At 42.8% G+C, this 19,181-nt stretch overlaps 1 protein-coding gene and 1 long non-coding RNA gene across 9 annotated transcripts in view; one reads left to right on the forward strand and one right to left on the reverse strand.

The window, feature by feature from the left end:
* Window positions 1-63: 63 nt before the first annotated feature.
* Window positions 64-19,181, reverse strand: part of sh3pxd2aa (SH3 and PX domains 2Aa) — a 76,185-nt gene continuing 57,067 nt past the window's right edge. For 6 of the 8 annotated variants that reach the window (XM_029148676.3, XM_029148667.3, XM_055508422.1 and 3 more), the window contains 7 exons: window positions 16,374-16,487; window positions 10,666-10,749; window positions 8,726-8,843; window positions 7,986-8,386; window positions 7,779-7,828; window positions 7,494-7,613; window positions 64-7,360 (listed from right to left, as the gene is read on the reverse strand). In XM_029148676.3, the coding sequence (XP_029004509.1) occupies window positions 5,339-7,360; window positions 7,494-7,613; window positions 7,779-7,828; window positions 7,986-8,386; window positions 8,726-8,843; window positions 10,666-10,749; window positions 16,374-16,487 (2,909 nt within the window). In that variant the 3' untranslated portion in view covers window positions 64-5,338. The remainder of the gene's footprint in view (window positions 7,361-7,493; window positions 7,614-7,778; window positions 7,829-7,985; window positions 8,387-8,725; window positions 8,844-10,665; window positions 10,750-16,373; window positions 16,488-19,181) is intronic. The other 2 variants (XM_029148696.3, XM_029148687.3) reach the window with 1 other exon arrangement.
* Window positions 11,363-15,097, forward strand: LOC114854427 (uncharacterized). Its single transcript, XR_005897232.2, has 2 exons — window positions 11,363-11,699; window positions 11,867-15,097. It is a non-coding gene; the product is annotated as an uncharacterized LOC114854427 (long non-coding RNA).

The raw sequence follows: 19,181 nt of genomic DNA on the forward strand, positions 1-19,181 counted from the left end.
TTACTGTCGCGTGCAGGAAGTGAAGGCGCCCGGGTGATGCGAGACACAATGATGAGCACTCCGTCCAAAACAACAAAGATAATACATTTAATATTGTTTATCTTTTGGGGCAATGCGAGATACAATGTAAACATGTACAAGATACAAAAAAAGGAACAAAACGGAAGATAAGAAAAATGCTGTGTTCTTAAAAGGAATGCACATGTGCACAAACGTCTCCCATCAGAGTTGTTTGGTTCCGTTAGTGCATCAGGGTGCAGAGTAGTGATGAAGTCACTGTGTAGGAACTGCAGTGGAAACGTGGTTTTGACACGGGTTAAAGTTGAACGAAGCCTCATTGATTCTTATCATGGCACATGTTGGAAAAAAGCGCTGAGTCAGCATCGCCAGTAGAAGTCCAGAATGGTCGCGTTAGGAGCTCCGCGGGTCCAACTCAAAGCCCGTTGCTTCGGGTCCGTGCGCTCTTTCTTGCACGTTGCTCTCCGCAGCAGGGCGCTGACGAAGCGCAACGTGCAGGCTAAAAACAGGCTCCACCTTCGCAGCGAATCCACCTCAGCTGTCAGTCAACATCAGTCGGCTGTGACAGCACACGCCGCCGGCGCCAGTGGGCTCCCACGCAGGCCTGGTGATGGAACACTGCAGCGGCTGAGGCTGATTGGGACACATTGTGCTAATTACAAAGGAAGATTCAAGCATGGATGCAGCAGCGAGCCTCGTTCCTCGACACAGCCCCCTCCTCCGGGGCCCAGACGGCTCCCGCTGATGCCGCCGAGGAGGTGGTTGAGAATGACATAAACAATCAGCACCTTCTCTCACAGGCCTCTGACTTTTTCTTTATTTAGTTTTACCTCACAGCTTACATTTCTCTTCTCTCTTTTTTCCAAACTCAAACAAAAAATGTATACAACATATTAAACAGTCGCTAAAACTTTCTCACCTGCTCCCAGAGACCTACTGAAACCTTCCTATCAAACCTGCTCCTCCTCTCACCAACATCCACCTTTTTTAAATAGCAATCCCCCCATTCTTGAATTGGGTACTTTTAGGGTCTGAAGCTCAACTCTAACCTTTCAGTTGAAAGAAACCCTCTCCAACACCAGGTTGCCTGTGACACAGGCATGTTACATGACAGTAAATGAAGTCCACACCAGACACACTCTAAGATCAGTTCTGCGGCTCTCATCCTATGAACAGAGAGCACTACTGTGAACTCATTTGTCTCTCACGCTAACTCACAGTTTCGCTGCGAAGCCTCAATAGCTTCAAGTGATGCAATTAGAGCGTTGTTTTTCGAGAAATGGGATTTCACAGCTCAGCTTAGGAAGCTGAGAACTCATTAGGTTGAAGGTTTGCAGGTGGGTGGGGGAGTTTGGTACACTTAGTCCTCTCCCTCGCTTCAATCGCACCTCGTCTCCCACAATCCACCATCTGATCCATCTCCTCCCTCCTTGCAATTTCATCCTGGCCCTCGCTTCTCTCCTCAAACCGATCTCCACACCTGCAGACAATCCACCTCATTGTGCACCGTGTACACAAACGTCACAAACCCTCCCACGTGCACACGTCTTGATTTCACCGGGAACACGCTGCTCGGCTGTGTCAAGGAACGGGGCAGGGCGGAAGGCGAAGAGGAAGAACACGTTATGACAGCAGCCGCTGTCTGAAATCACAGAGCTTAAGGTGCCTCACGCCTGAGAAGCGCCGTTGCATTTGTTCAAATAAAAAAAGAGTGAGAAATAAAACAGGGCACGGACGTCGCAGGGCTGTCTCACCTGACTAACCTCCAGGAATATGTGGGAAATGAATGACTCCTCCTCATCTGTTGGTGCGGCAGAGACAGGCCAAAGGTACAGCACAGCTAAAAGAGACGAGTGAGCGGAGTCGCTGCTTTCACGTGACCCTGGGCAGGAAAGCATTTACCAAAACACCAAACTAGTTCTTAAAGTGTCCAAACAAGAGGTCTTAGCGACACAAGCCCCATAAATAAAGGAGTCTGTAAATTGGCCTGCACCCACAGGAACCCTTTAGCACACTGACATGTTCACTTCTGCACACTGATACGGCCTTCGTGAGGCCCACGTCAGGGACAGCTCGGCCTGGAAGTTGATGGATTCGAAGTGAAACGACCTGAAACGTTCATCTCGCCACCGCTCACGCCGCGGTGTTTGTTTGTTGAAGAAAGTCCGACGGGGGGTCGACAGTGGTGGAGTAAATGTTGAAAGAGGCATCAGTGTAGGCAGAGGGACAGTAGACGACTCCAAGAAGAAAGAAAGCAACACAACCAGAAATAATGAGCAGAATTCCATTCAGGCACAAATGTGACGGCTCAGAGGAGGTTCCCCTGACGACAGGGCCCCAAGGAGGCCCCAGATGGCTGCGAGGTCCTGCCTTGTCCCCTCCTGACCCGACAATCTCATGTTAGTCCATCACAACAGGAGATAACGAGTTGCCACAAACTGCTTTGGTCCCATGAGTTGCCTTCGGAGAGGCACGCAAACAGACGTGTTGACGAAAGCTCCAAGTTGGCAGTTTGACTGGAAACATCCATGTAATGGCATCACTCATGTTTCTCTACGTCCGTGACATTTATCCTATTGTTGAAATATGATGCATTTCTACCTATTGCACATTTCCTCACAGATACGTGCTGTATCAGTCAATTAGACGAAATATGAACCAAAAACAAGTTAAAGCCCAAATACAGATTGATGCTACACAACTAACTTAAACACCAGTTAGACACAGCATCGACACCACAGGGTTGTGTCGATGCTGTGGCTGCTTGGTTTATGCTTCACACACAGCTGTTCCTCTGCAAGTAAAGTCATCTCAGTCAAACAAAGCGATATACAATAATATATAGGGTGATTCAACACATTTACATAATGCCTTCGTCTGGGTGGGAAGGGTCCTGCAAAGCAAACATCAACACCCTAATGTAATATGATGCTTTTTATGAGTTGATTTTTTTTTTAATGGACTGCAAGATATTCTACAGAACATTATTTTGAAAACAAAGACATATTTTGATTTGGGGAATAGGATTTTAAAATAAATACTTACAATCAGGCATTATGTAAAGCACAATAAAGATGAAAGAAGTGTCTGTGATTTGCTAAAGTTGCAGCACAAAGCATAGAAAATTTAATTTTCTTAAAATTAAAAAAAAATTAATTACATTATGGCCAAATACAAAATATAATTAGGAATATTATAATATTTTTAGCTGCACCCAGATAAACAAAAAATATATATAATTATATTTCTGTACAGTTGTGGGGAGACTCACTGACCAGCAGCGCATTGCTTATTGCACTGAGGTAAGGTGGCAAAATAGCGTTGTAGTACCTTCAAGCCGTCACTAGAGATCGCTGTTTCTCTATATCACTTTGGCGTGAACTCACTGCTCACTCAAGGTGGGAAAACTACTACAGTATACAGATACGTTAAATAATTCAAAAATCTATTCAATAAATAATATGCTGAGTGTTTACTGCATCTTTATATTAATGCACCGTAACATTTGTTTCAAGGTGCACCATCTCTCAAAACAGAACCACTTCGTTCCTCGTTATTGGCGCTTGTGTGATCACAGAGTAAACTGACAAATAAGAAAAACACACATGGCTTTGCTAAAATAGACAACTGCAATCTAGCAGGTACTGCATTTAGTTAATATACTATGATACTGTCCAGCAGAAACATAATGAAGAGCAAGAGAGCTCGACCCGTTCGTTAGAAAATGTATTTCAGCAGTCTTGAACATCATCAGCCATTTGAATTTGGATTTAAGCTCTGAATACCAGATTTAAGTCCCACACTAGGAAATAATTGTTTTCTAACTCCATGCTTCACGTGATCACTGCTATTTTTGACGTGATATTCTTTGAACCCCAGCTATATTATTAATAAAACAATAAACTACTCTAAAACACAATACTGCACAGCAATATCTGAAATTACAATTTGTACGGCTGTTCCGCATTTCACTGAATCGATATGTATCAAAAATTTGTCAAGTGCTTCCAGGTATGTGTCATTTTTTTCGGTTTAGCAACCTCGTTTTAGGCATTTGTGTTTTCTGTACTGTAAAGAAATACAAATAATCTGAAATGCAGCCAATGAAATATTTCTCTTTGGTTCAATCACATTTTGGGCCCGATGCTTAGCAGACAGGCCCCTGGGACTCAACCGTCTCACTGCGCTTCCAGTACTTGTTCATTATCGCTGTGTGACAGCTGCATTATAACATGATTAAAGAAATGCTCCTGGGGCTAAAAACACCACAGTGCAAATGTTTGTAAACTAATTGTTTCCATTATTTGAGGTTATATGAGGTGGTTTTGTTCTGAAGAGCACTTAAGTTACAAGTTCTTCCTTTATCTCTCCAGAAAAGGACAATATCCAACTCAAGTTTTCAAGTTTCACAGGTATTTTTTATACTTTCATTTTCCCAGATCGTAAACCCTGGGATTAAAGAGGCACATGTTGTTGGCCATTTTTGCCCTCATCCCTTCAGACCCTAAGCTTTCCGGATCACAGGCTAGTGGTGGAAAACAGATGTCACAAGAAAGCAGAAATAATTCTCTAAGGAAGACTTGTATCAACACAAGAAATGACAGGACAAATGAACGAAAGAAAAAGATGTTTCTGGGTCTAAATGTCGTTTTACGTAGCTTAAAACAAATACATTTCTGAAACCGTAGGTGCCTCATATCTCCAACCTGCTCTGCTTAATCTATACATTAGACCAATTAGAGCAGTCCGGATCCTAATGGCACCGTAGTGGAGCTATTCAATTGTTCTATGTAAGTGCATGTTAAATACTCTTGTGGTGTACATAAGCCTATGGCACTGTTAAAAGTTTTGGTTGAGTTAATGCTTTGCCTTCCACCGTTTAGGATCTCCAGCCAGGGGATCAAAGACACAAGGCACTTAACAGCCATCATAGTCAGTGATGGGCAGCAATCGGAGTAGCCACTTTCCTGCGTAACTGCTGTATTGAAGGATGTCAACATCTTTATGCGGTCATCATTCTTATCCATTTTGTGTTTTAAAGACATTGTCCTTACAATCTGACATGAACAATCGTGTGTTTCTCTCACTCCAAGCCAAACTATTTCAAATCCTTTTTTTTTTTTTAAACCAACACTGTACGTGTCCTTCCTTGTCACATGTCAGTGTGTTCTTTCAAATGTAAATTTTCATTGACATATTGCTTATGGGGGAGGGGGGTGGTTGCAGGTGACATTCTTAAAAAAAAACGATGCCGCCTACGTCCTTGGAGGCATCAAAGGGGGACGTGGGGTCCATACTTAGAAGGGATGTGGGCTTGGTTTTACTTTTTGCGCTCTAGGTAGTTGGAGGGGACCCAGCCCTTACGCGGGAGCAGGCTGTCCTGCACCTGGCAGTACCACCATCCATTAGGATTTCTCTCCAGTACTTCCAGACAAGTGCCCTCAGTGAAACCCATAGTTTCTTCGTCACCACGATAGTCAGCAATGGACACATACACATCCCTGCCAAGGTTATTGTGGATCATTTGGTTCTTCTCTATGGGCTTGGGGCGGACTGTTGACACAGGGATGCCGTTGCGCTGACTGACCCTGCTGAGGGCATCCTGGACGTTGCCTGTGCTGAACGCGGTGCCTGATGACCCCAGGCTGGAACGCTCGACAGGCCTCGTTTGACTTTCCACCACCACATGAGGCCTCACGGTGCTAAAAGAGGCATTTCGTCGCACACCCAAAGTGGCAGAACCAGAACCATAGTAATCGCTTTTGCCAAGTGACTCATTTCGCCGGAGAGACCCTGTCACGTAGTGGGCATCCTTAGCTGGCTGAGTTGTGGTCACAAATACAGACTGAGGCCTCACTGTTACCTGGCGGACCCCATTCCTCATTCTTACACCTCCGTTGACTATCCCAGATGGTTTAGAGAAACCACCGGGAGGCTTGGAAGGAATCGGTGGGGTGTCCCTCCTCAGGCCTCGATGCTGCTGGGGGAGACCCTGAATATTTATATTATTGAGGGCCAAAACTCGCTGCTCATTCTTCTCTAGGCTGTTTGACTTACTCCCACCACTCCCATGTCCATCTGGTTCCAACCCACCAGCATTCCCCACTTGTCTGACAGGTTCCAGGTAGTACGAGGGAGCCCAGCCCTCCTCCGAGCCCCAACGGATGTACCACCAACCACTCTCCTGCTTCTCCAGAACCTCAACCTCCACCCCTGCTGGGAAGCTAATCTCAGAATCTTGAACCTTCTTGTAGGCGTCAACTGAGCGGTAGAAAGTAGGGCCTTCCACATCTGAGTCACCACGGCTGCCTTTGGAGTAAACAGAGGAGAGATCTGAGGTGCTGCGTGAACACATCGAGTCCTCCGAAGAGATGACAGAGGCCGTTTCGGAATCGTCCCCTCGAGAAGGTTTAAGGCCGTGTCGAAACTGGCTTGTAGGCCTCAGCTGCCGCCTTAAGGTACTGATGTCCATCCTCTCCGGACTTTGGGGCTCTGACTTGGTCAAGAGTGGTTTAGGTCTTACAGAAGGCTTGAGTCTTGTGGAAGGGCTTTGACTTAGTCTGTGCTCCACATCCCTGGTAAAGGCAGGGCCTTTCTTGGGACCTCTACTCAGTTCATCTGATGAAGAATGGGGACTATTGTCCTGAGACCTCAGGCTGATATCTATATGTCTGCCAAGAGTCTGACTTCTCCGATGGATCTCTGGCGTCATCGTCTTCATGGGCCTACCAGGCAAAGGTGAGGATCCAGAAGGTTTTCGTGGAACTGTAGAGGAGTGATAGCTTCTTGGGGAGTTGGACCGTCTGGCACCTTTGTTTAGGGTTCCCTCGACCCCGCTGCCTGGCCTTGAGCCATCATTCTCATAGATACACTCCTCTTTAGCATCATCCTCCACATTTCTCAAGGGGGTCCTTCGGTGAGTAAATACAGGGGAGGCTTTACAGACAGGAAGAGAGGCTTTGCAAGAAGAAGGGGAACTGTGGTACTTGTCGCTGACCACGCTGCTGATTGTTGTGTCCAGAGAGTGCTCATTCTTCAGAGGATCTGTGTCGCACTCGCCTTCACATCCAACTGCTGGAACATCATATTCAGGTTCCTCATATGCAGGCCTGTTCTGTGGTTCTGAAATTTTGGAGGCGGAGTTAGCAGGAGTAGGCAGAGTCTCCTCAGGGTCTGATTTTTTGACCGGTGGGGCAGGTGGTGGGACTTTGGGCCGAGTCAGAGTGCTGGTCCGGCGGTTGAGGTTGGGTTTCTTACGTTTGTCGATGTAAGAGCAGGGGGCCCAGCCCTCCATTTCTCCAATCTGCACATACCACCAGCCTCCAGGGTTCTTCTCTATAACCTACACAACAATATAATTGCATTTTAAAAAATAACTATATTACAGGACATTCACCTAAACAAACAAAACTACTTGCTATCTACTGGATGTTCTTGGGGTTGATGTACAGTAGTGATTTCTATAATAGTCTTACATCAGCCTTTTGTCCTCCACGGAAGCTGATGCCATCAGAAATCGAGGACTGGAAATCAGCTATAGTGTAATACTCTGCTTCCACAGCAGGGGGTTCTGGCGGCTTAGGCAACTGGAACCCCTGCACAAGAGGGAGATACACAAGCAGCTTCAAATCTTTGGTGATCATTATGTTTGATAAAGAGACGTACAGTAAAAAAATGTGACTGATATTATCTAGGACAAATGATTTTCATGTATGCATGCTCCATGTCATTATATTGATGATTTGTTGTCTTTGTCTTACCAAGTTAGTCTCTCTTCTTGGGGGAGGTTTTTGTCTCAGATTTGGAGACCCTGAAAATCCCAGTGACATTTTAGAAGTATATTACTGCAATGTACACAAAAAATGCATTTCTTCTTATTATCTCGTAAGACAAATACAATCCCTTCAATACTCAAGGGATTGTTGAGTCAAAGTTCAGTTGCATTCTAACGAAGTACGAACACTCACCGATTTCCACCCGATGTGGAGCCACTCTTGCGACAGCCGGGGGCCCGGGGTCGCTTCTCCCTTTTTCATGGAGGGCGGAGCTTGCTGCTATTCCCAGACAAGGGCTGTTGGTGTCACGACCGGCACTCAGCCTCCTTCCCGTCTCGGCGTTGATTTCGGAGCTGTAGGGCATAGGCAGGCTGATCTCGCTCTTGGAGATGTGACGCTCCGGTGTGGTGCTCCCCTCCCCATCCGTTTGAATGTCCTTCTCACTAACAGATTTCTTCTGCAGCAGGTTGCTGATTTCCATGATGTTGCCTATTATCTCCACAGGGCCTGTCAGGGTCTTCTTGCGGGGGGAGAAATCGTCCTTCACCTTTTTCAGGTACGAGGCGGGGGCCCAGCCCTCTTTCCCTAAATATCTGTGCATAGAAGTTTGAGTTTGATAATTTTTTACCAATAATAATTTTTGATTGGATTCTTTATATTGCAACAATGCCCAAGGAGTGAACCAGCAGACAACAACTACATATATTACTTCTGTATCAAGAGGCAGAGCCATGTCTGGGGAAAATACAGACATGAATAGACAAATTCTTCTTCATGCTAGTATGTAAATAGGGGTGCCACAACACAAAGCACAAAACCTTGCCACTGTTCGTCGAGAAGTCATTGGCTGCATGGTATCCTCTCATTGGGACTTTGATATTGATCTTTCTGCAGGTTTAGTTCTGTGAAATGCTGCATGGGTGCTTCCTCACCTGATGTACCACCAGCCCTCCAGGTTCTTTTGGATGACCTCCACGATGACCCCTTTCTCAAAGCTGACTTCATCCTTCCCTTGGCTTGTGTATGGCTGTATCGTCACATACTTCTCCTCTAGAGAATAAAGGAGAAAAAAAATAGAAGAAAAGGCAGAGTAAGTGAAATGTTATCAATAACTTGTCTGGAATTGTGGGGTTAAACAAACTCTAGTCTAGTCTAAATGTTCCCAGACATCATGGAAAAAGTGTGATCTACTTCAAATGCTTTGACAATTTCCATACCAAACAAAATAAAAACTTTAAACTTTATAAAAATAAAATTGAGAAATAAAGACTAAAGCTAAAAGGAAGGAATCAAATAAATGACATCTGAGTTACACAGGAGAAAACCAGTACGTTGTTACATATCTGAATGAGTGTTTTGAATAGGTGTGGCACGTTCTTCTCCCCTCTGTCATTTAAGAGCAGCTGAGGTCAGTTAGGTGGAGCAGAGTGGAATGCCAGCCCTAAAACCTGGGCCATTAAGTGTGCAGAGGGTGAGTATGTACGCGTGTGGAAGCTGAGCTTGAATACTCGCAGGGTTGGCTCACAGAGAACTCTGGAACATCTACCTACATTAAATGTGTTATTTAGAAACAAGGTAACTTTCCCGTCATCCATACTGTGGGCAATGTCACAGAGGTCACTTATGTAAAGTGTAGAGGTCTGGTTTTGTGTTTGGCCATCCCTCATCTGAGCCAGCCTCAAGTAACAGAAAGTAGTTTAACTACCTTTACAAAGGGATGAACTGAAAACTAAAAGATTGAGTGTAATGTAGCCAAGTAGTAGTCAGCTGCAACTTGTTCTACAGTACTTCAACTTTGGGTTTGAGACCCTGTTCAATGTCTGAACAGACATTCAAGGCATGAAACGAAAGATGCATGGTTGAAAATCAACACTCCACAAAACTGGTTAAAACAAAGCAGCAAATATATGAACTAAAAAGGCAAAAACAACTATTAATAACTTAAAGTAGGCATCTTCTTGATGATTCATTGATTCATTCAAGCCCTTTAGAGGTGAGAGAGTGTGTATAAAACTGTGGCACCATTAACTGCTACCCCACTTTCACACTTTTCACGGTCTCATTCTATCAATGATTCTACTTTAGCAATTTGAATACATATTCAACTGTCTGCTTTAATTACAAACAAATGTTCTGTATATTGGTTTGTCTCATCCTGACTATGTTCATAACAATGTATTAGTTTCCTTTACAGGATTAGTCACTATGCATAAACCTTTAACCCGTTGTTACAAGTGAGTCACTGATGCCTACCCTGTTGTATACCGGTCTGACAGAGTTTTCCAAATACATACTGTGTTGAAGGCCCTGACTGACTTGGCCAGACAGGAATCAAACTTACAAGAAGCCTGGACACTCAGCATCAAAGCAATAATGACTAATAATGTCCACTGTATGAGAAAATGTTCCTGTTTTTTGTTGGTTTGATTGAGGTTACATGTTTGCAAAATGCAAAAACCATTAACTGTATTACAAAGCTTAGTCTGCTTTAATTAAGCAACTACACTTAAATCCACAAGAATCACCGCCTACGTGTGTTTGGGCTCCAGGAGCTAATTAATTAAAATATTGGTCATGGAATCCAATTATTCTGTTGCTTGGTGTGAGCTGAAGAGCTGATGGGGTGAGATGTGAGATTTTACTTTCACAGTTGGATTGTGGCCACCCAGCAATCTAGAGACGTGGGACTAGTGGGTGAATACTGAGGAAATACTGTAAATAAGGTTGGTTACCATGTGGAATTACATAAAGTCTAGTCCTACTAGGTGCATATTGAGGGTTACAGTAGTACTACTGTACCATTACATGCACATGGCAGCTATGGCTTGTGTCTGTGTGAGTTCCAGCGCCTGTCTGTCATCTCCATGTTCACCTCTGCTCTGCTGGCGGTTGACAATGCCCCCAAGGGTCCAGCGGCGGTCCAGCCTCTTCAGATGTGCTTTTCGCCTCTTAGTGACTAATGAGCAGGAGACGTAAAGAAAAAAACAACGACAAAGAAATGTGACGTTAGTATAAGAAAACAAATTAGCAATGGGAAAAGGCAAAAAGCTGCTGTTAGTTGCACAGATAAGTCCAGTGATGTCTGGCAAACCAAGCAGCAAACATTACAATGTTCTCCACTAACGACGTTAGACGTCACAGATCATATGAAAATAAACACCACACCATTCTCTTTATAGAACATGAAATCTTCCGACTGTCTGTGTGCTGAACCCTCGAACTCCTTCACCCCTTATTAGCTTGAAGATCGTATGATCACGTAGCAATCATAACACGATGAGTCATTAATGAGGAAATGGGTTGATGGAAACAGAGCTTGTCTTCAAACGTGGTAATCTAATTCTGTCTCTCTCCTTTGTCTTCTCATCACAATCGTCTCCATCTTTCCCTCGCCATCCGCCCCCTTCCTCCTTGTGCTCCTGCTACTTGTCATTTCCCCACTGAACACCACCCTCTCACTCTCGATGACCTCCTACAGTAATTGAAATGTCAGCTAAAGGAAGACACAAAGAAAATGTTATTTCAACAGGGCCGGGCTGTGTCTGTCGGTTCTTCTCCAATACGCTGTGTGTGTGTGCTTGTACTTGTCTCCAAGTGAGAACCAAGAAACGTATATTCCTACCAAACTGAGGACATTTTGACAAAGTGAGGCCATTTTGGCCGGTCTCCAATTCTTTAAAGGCCTGTTTGAGGGTTAAGATTTTAGGGCAGGGGTTAGAATTGAGTTTTGGTTCAGATTAGAGACAAGGTTAGACGTCTGTCTGTAGCTTTGGTAAAGGATGGGACAGTGATCTCTCCTCAATTATCCTCCTCCTTCACCTGATTCCTCCTTCCGCCCAAGGCCATAAAAGACCAGGCAGAGTGTCGGCATCCCAAGCGGAGAAGCATTTTGTTGTGTTCAAGAAGGTTTGTATTGTAGCTTACAGTATACACTGATTTCAAAAGTTTCTGAATGAATGCGAAGTGTAAAATGTTTGTTGCTTTTAAAGAATTTCTTTTCTACAAAATTAGTCAAACTCATAACAGCTGCACACTACCTTTTTTTTTAAGGATGCCTTTTTGTACATCCTTAGAGTGGAACAAGTATCGAAGAACACGTGGATTCTATCAACACTAGTAAGCAGCCCTATCTACTTGCTCTCGGCACGAAGAGGAGCACCATCCACAAGTTCATCATCATTCTGGACAAGCAGGTTATACCGTGCAAATCAACAACCTCTCTTGGGGCGTTTGATGAGTTGTTCAAAGCACACTTTGTGTTTGGCACTACGTATAATCAGATGCTGCACAACATGTACACCTTCATACAGACGACCATCTTCCAAATAGATATTGGCAAAGTTCGTGAGAGCCCACGTGTGGCAGAGATTAGGGCAAGGCTGTTACACTAGACAATGCATTCACTAAAATGTAAGCAACCTATTTGTTGCTCATCTATCTATGGGATTTTTATTTTATTTGTAATTTTTTGTTGATGTTGGTTATTACATTTGTCTTTTAATACAATGGGTCTGATTTGTTTTGTTTGCCAGACTACTTTTGGCAGTACAAACTTGCTTGTGAGACATATGCGATTGATTCATGGATTTCACCCTGGTAAATCACTTCGCCTAAAGTGTGGTCAGGCAGGGTGCTGCCATTTTTTTTGGTACCTTTGCAGGCTTAAGGAAACATTTAAACACGCGACATGCTCAAGAAATTGCAGGGCATGGGGTCAGAAGTCACACTGTAGCCTGTGATAATGTTCCAGATAATGTTCTGTCCCATGATGTTGAAGCAGCCGGTAGCTCCCAAGACAGTAGCTCTCAAGACCTATCAGGGACCAACAGAAGCATTCGTGATATGTGTGGTTCTGCTATTGCACAGCTTCAAGTTTCTGGTGTTGGCCAGTCTTCATTGAATAGTTTTGTTCTGTCCATGGAGGAAGTGGCACTGGAGATACAGAGTCAGGCTAAAGAAGCAGCCTTAAAATGTGTGCATTCACAGGATACTAGTACAAAAGCTAAAATTGAGCAAAGATGTAAAATCCTTTTACATCAATGAATTCAGATTCGAAGCGAAGCCTTTATTTTAAAGAAAAATATAAAACTATTGAGCCAGAGGAGAAAGTACTTGGTGTCAGATTTGAGAACAGAAGAAATAGATGTACTGGAACTTATGATCAGGTAGTTGTTACAGATAAATTTGCTTATGTTCCAATTTTACAAACACTGCAGTCAATTCTAAGTAATCCACATCTTAGTGATATCTTTACATCTAGTCACACTCCAAATGATGGTGTATATTGTGATATAAAAGATGGGTTGTATATGAAAAGGCATCCTCTTTTTTCAAGCAAAAATTTGGCATTGCAAATTCAATTATTTTATGATGAATTCGAGACCGCTAATCCTCTTGGATCCAAAAAAGGTGTCCATAAATTGGGAGGTATATACTTTACATTGAGAAATTTTCCACCAAAGTTAAATTCATGTTTAGTCAACATACATTTGTGTGCACTTTTTCATGCCCAAGAAATTAAAACCTATGGATTTGACACTATACTTGAGCCAATAATCAATGACTTGAAAGTGCTGGAAACTGATGGGATTGAAGTTCCTGTGCTCAAAAGTCCTGTTCATGGCAGCATTGTACAAGTAACAGGGGATAATCTTGGTTTACATGGACTGTTTGGGTTAGTAGAATCATTCAGTGCTCGGAATTGTTGTCGATTTTGTGTCATAGACAAAAGTGATTTTCAGACGGTTTTCTGTAAAGATGACCAGAGTGTATTATTTCGAACAAAAGACATGCATGAAAAGCATTGCCATACTCTACAAACAAATCCACAGCTGTATGTGGTGTTAAGCGTTCATGTTCATTGAATTCTCTGAAATATTTTCACACAATTGATAATTTTTCTGTTGACATAATGCATGATATTCTTGAAGGAGTTGCACAGTTTGAAGTGAAACTTATCTTGGAGTATTTGCAGAAGAACATCTTGACTTCAAAACAGTTAGCACGTAGAATAGAGTCATTCAACTATGGTTACACTGAGAGGAGAAATCGCCCACCTGCAGTTAAGTTAAATGATGGAAGTAATGATTTGGGCCTGAATGCCATCCAGTCGTGGTGTTTGTTGCGCAACATGCCATTAATATTTGGTGATTTAATAGAGAGCGACAATGAATACTGGCATCTTTTACTGTTGCTTGAGCAGATAGTGGATATTGTTTTCTCTCCAGTCATAACATATGGCATGACCATCTTTTTGAAGCACATAATTGTTGACCATCACCGGCTTTTTAAGCACCTGTTTCCTGATAGAAATCTCTTGCCTAAGCATCACTTTATGTTACACTATCCTAGATGTATAAGGAATATTGGACCAATTGTGCACACATGGTGCATGCGTTATGAGGCTAAGCATAAATTTTTCAAGACTCAACTAAAAAGTTACAAAAACATCACAAAGACTTTAGCTAAAAAGCATCAGAGATATATGGCCATGTGTTGGGAATCTTTTACCCAGTGCAGATTAACAATTGGTCCAGGAAAATGGTGCAGCTTCAAGATTTAAAAGAAGGTCCAGAGTTTGCGGTCAAATTAAACTCTGCATTATCAACAACTGTCTTGTCTGTGAGGTGGGTAAAGCACTATGGCACTGAATATCGCCCTGACTTATTAGTATGTGTGGAGGTAACTGATGAGATGCCAGTATTTTGTAAAATTAAGACTATATTAGTGAAAGATGAGCAGATTTTACTCAGTGGCACTGCTGTTGAAACCATTTGCTTTGACAAACATTTTCATTCATTTAAAATTGTGTTTAGGCCAATTCAGACACTTAAGGTATTCAGTGTTAAAGACTTGCTGTATTAAAAAACAATGGATGTTCAAATGGCATATGGATCAGCAGATTCTTCACTTTTTATAGTTCCATACTGCCATCTAATGAAGCTTTGACCAGAAAGTTCTAAAGATTTGAATGTTTGTTGGCTAACATTTCACTATGTATTTGGTACATTACCAAAATCTGACTGTTATACTGCTGCTTTTAATCGGTCAGCACAGTAAAATGTTGGTTCTGTCATTGATATTGTTAGTTTTACATGCTGCACTGTTGAACGTGAAATATGTTTAGCACATAAGTATATACCAAGTATAATGTGTGTGTATAATTAGGTAGGTAAGTTTACAGAAAATACCATGTCTTCAGGGCTTTTAATTTTGTTATACAACTGTGAAAATGTTATTTGAACATATCAAAACCCGGTGGGTTAATGTTTTTATTTATGCTTTTAATAAAATAGAGACATGGATATGTTGAAGTTGTTTTTGTTGTTAATTTAACCAAACTGCAGTATTCATGAAATATGAAAAAAATTGAATGCTATAAAAAAAAACACTGGGGAGTAAATACAGTATAACACTCAATGAGAATAAATGGAGTTAATTTTGATTAACAAATTAAGTAGTGTTGAAAATAAACAACAATGGGGAGTAACTATAACACTCATTGAGAATAAAGAGAGTTAATTCCGATTAACAAATTAAGTAGTGTCGAAAATATAAAACACTGTTAGTGTTGGTGTCCTCATAGTGTAAAACCTGAATAACTCTTATCGTATTGTAAACTGGACTAACACTTAGTACAGTGTAAATAAATAACTCTAGTAAGAGTTACATGACACGAAGAATTTTACACTAGTGTCAGTGTAAAGTTGACTCTCTGTAGGGCGGCCATATGTTCACTGACTCAGAGTTAAAATTAACTCTTTAAGTGTTCAATGGACACTGCTAAATTTACTGTGTATAGGAACGTGGTTCACCAACTATTTCAGGTCTTGCATATATTTACATTTGTATACAAGTTCAGTGTGCCAAATGCCACCAAGTGTGTGAATATGTGTCAAAAAAAAAGAAAAACCTAGGAAATGAATCAATAACAGTCACAGCTGCGCAGGAGCTGACATCAGTACAATAAGTGTGAAGCATGGAGACAAGCACATCTTAATGAGAGACACAATATGTTTGATGGGTAATCCGGTGGCTGTCTGAAGCACAATAAACTAACGCAACTCCCTTGTTTCATTAGAACACACCACTGCAGATACAGTAACACTGCAGACGTTTCTCAGCCCGCATGTGAACATAACTGTGTGTTGACTTCTGCTGGCCTGCATCAGACCCCCTGGGTTGAAAAGCAGTGAGGGGCACAGGACCGAGTGATGAAACACCATCCCCGCAGTCGGGCTAGATGTTAGGGAGGAAAGGGTCACAACAAAATAAAGGCTGCTGCAAGCATTGCAGCCTCCCGTGGGAGCCCAAAGGAATGTCCAGTGGTGCCAAACTACTGCAAACCACTTTGACTGAAGTCTGGTACCGTTTCAACACAGCTTTGCAAGATGTGGTATTCAAGGTTCCCACTGTCTGAAAGGTAGGTGAGCGCATGTGAATGCACGCAGCTTCTGTTTGCTGCCCACCACCATGTCTCGCTAATCAATCATGGTCCTCCCTAATCGAACGTTTCTTGTCAGAATGACATTGTGATCTTTGAATCTACTGTAATAACGTCACGTCTGCGTCTGGACTGACCTTCTCCGGTCCTGGAAGTGCCCAGGTCCAAGTCGTCTCTGGTTCCACTCTGGGAGTCCAGGTACGTGGCTGGCACCCAGCCTTGCTGATCCGCTGTACTGACAAACCACCAACCTGCAGAAAGAGAAAAAGAGATAACACTTAGAAACACCGCATGGCTACAGTAGAGCTCATCATCATTTACTGTGACTGAGCTGGCATTGGCAGTATATACAGTAAACTCAAGCCTCACGTTGCCACAACTCCCCCGTCAGTTCCGAGGGGCTTGACAGGATACGGGGACAGGAGAGGAGATGCTGTGAAGGGGGAACGATTAATTAACGCTCGCTCTTAGCGGGGAATTACTGCTCTTCTCATTGAGCGGAGAAACACGGGCTACTACAGTGCACACGCACACAGCTGCGACCACGTCATGCTACTAAACGCTCGGTTCAATGCTAAAGCCTGAACATTTCCCAGGACGCACCCGCAGACCAGGTCGCGGGGAAAAGAGAAGGGGAAGAACCTAATCGCACAACCCAAAACAAAAGTACTTGTTAATAAAGTATTTATTATACATAATATAATAAAAGTATTTATTAACAGACACTCTCCATACGGCAGGATAAAAAGAACACAATGGATAATATTAAAGCCAAACTCTCCCAACTCGGAATGGACACTAAACTGAAATTCACTGCAAATGTATGAGAGACAAGATACCAAACTAAACACTAACTAGACACTTACCCTAACCATCTGTTTGGTAAAGGAAAACTAAGACACTGCTCTGTTACCACAGGCTTTGAATAACAAAACAAAGACTCAGCACTGTAAACTACAGGTTTAGGTATCTACACTATACGCTCCGTCTCTAACGGGTAACATGAACTCGCATAAAACACAAGATGAGACTCAGGACAACTGCGAACGATTAAACGAAAACAGCACTTTATCCTACAGGCTAAACCTAAAGTAAACAGCACTCAAACTTCCGGCTAAACTAAACCGCTAAACACAAAAGACAAGGACATGGTACAAAACACTCCACTTTCTTCAAAACTCCTCTCTTTAAACCTCACGGACCTCGGTAGAGCCCCGTGGGGCTCTAACCCATGGGGGGAAATACTGCTTTCACATATTTTTATGCAGCTTCCTGCAAAAAAGCATGACTTAACAGAACGGAGGCTTGTTACACAAGCTGAACTTATAAAGGGTGGAGGTTTCACCTACTTGGAAAACTCTAATAGTGGAACGACACCAAATGGAAGAGTTCAATCAGAAATCAAAATTACTTTAGTCTTAATCTAGCAACTTTTTTCGTGTTTACAAGTCTGTACAAACCGACCTGTTACATATAAACATGTGGAAATATTTAACCGTGCCAAGTGATAAATCCCATGATGAAGAAAATGCCTATTTTACTGCAACCAAAATTGCCAACGCCAGTGACTTTTAAGGAAAAGTTTAATTGTCAGCAAAAGCTACAGTTTATTTTTCTGTGTTCAAAAATCTGAGTCAATAAATCAAGCAGCTACAGAGAGATCTTCCATGTTTTGTCTCTCTTGCTAAATAAGACAGAATCATTGTGTTGTTGTGCATTCGAAAGTCATGGAGTTGACTTTTACAAACATCATTTGTAGCCTGAACAAATATATAACATAAATGCCAACCAGTTCACTCCTCTGTAAATGAATCCAACAATTTGGTCACCACTGCTTCAGTGCATTTCCAGCCATGTGGCTCAGCTCTAATGTGGTCTGGGTGGTTCATCAAGGCATCACACCCTTGTTTATTACCCTGCAGGGCACGTTAGCACACAGACATGGTGCTGTAGTATTTGGAACGTTAAAGTAATGGCGAATGGAAGAAAGGGGGATGATAGGAGATTGAACCTGTCTCGCGGGTCTTTCCAAATGACAGAAAGCTTTGTCCAATTCAAGGTGAGTAGTTTCTGGGTCATCTGTTTCAGACAGGAAATCAAAAATCTCCCTACAGTGGATGCTAAAGACTAACAACCCAGCACTGCATTCTTCCATTTTTTGCTGTGAACTCCATGCTTCCCTCTCTCTGGACACTCTGCCTAGCTCCTCTGAGGGGATCCCGAAGTGTTCGCAGGGCAGCAAGGGGTCTTCCAAGGGGTCACTTCACTGTGGCCCATACCCAGAATCACTTCCCAGGGAGTCATCCAGGAGCCACATTAATGGACTCCTCTTGATTTGAAGAAGCAGGGGCTCGACCTCCGTTACGACCTACCACAAAAAAGCAGACCGTGTCGTGAAATGTCACATCCATGAGGGGAAAACAGGCAAGGACGGGCAGAGGACCGTGACAATCGCAAGCTCCTCAGAGATGGCAGAGCTCCCCATCTCTAAGGCTGCACCCTGCCACCCTGCTACTTATATGCAAAATCTTGTCTACTGGGTTATAACCCACAGCTCATGAACATGGGTGAGAGTACGAAACTAAACTGGTAAACTCACCATATCAGACTGCTAAAATGACAATGAATTGTCTATCACCCAAGCTAAATCGATTTGTTCAGAATTGGATGACATGTCTCTCTAACAATCACAAAGGCAAAAGCATCTGAACCTAATCTGAACCTGTCCTATGATCAAAAACCAATGCCAAGTGCTGAGGTACATTCCTGTCAATGCTCCCTGTAATTAGTCTGGCTGCAGTTTCTGACAGTTGTGAGTTGCTCGCCATTCTCTCCGTGTAAATCGTCTGCTTTATTCAATGTACAGTAGATAGAGGCCTCAGCAACTTCTAGCTTCCATATGTTCATAGCATAATTAGATGTGGGGCTTTTATTTTGATGTTGCT

Source organism: Betta splendens, chromosome 1 (genome assembly GCF_900634795.4).
Source record: "Betta splendens chromosome 1, fBetSpl5.4, whole genome shotgun sequence".
NCBI classification, from domain to species: Eukaryota; Metazoa; Chordata; class Actinopteri; order Anabantiformes; family Osphronemidae; genus Betta; species Betta splendens.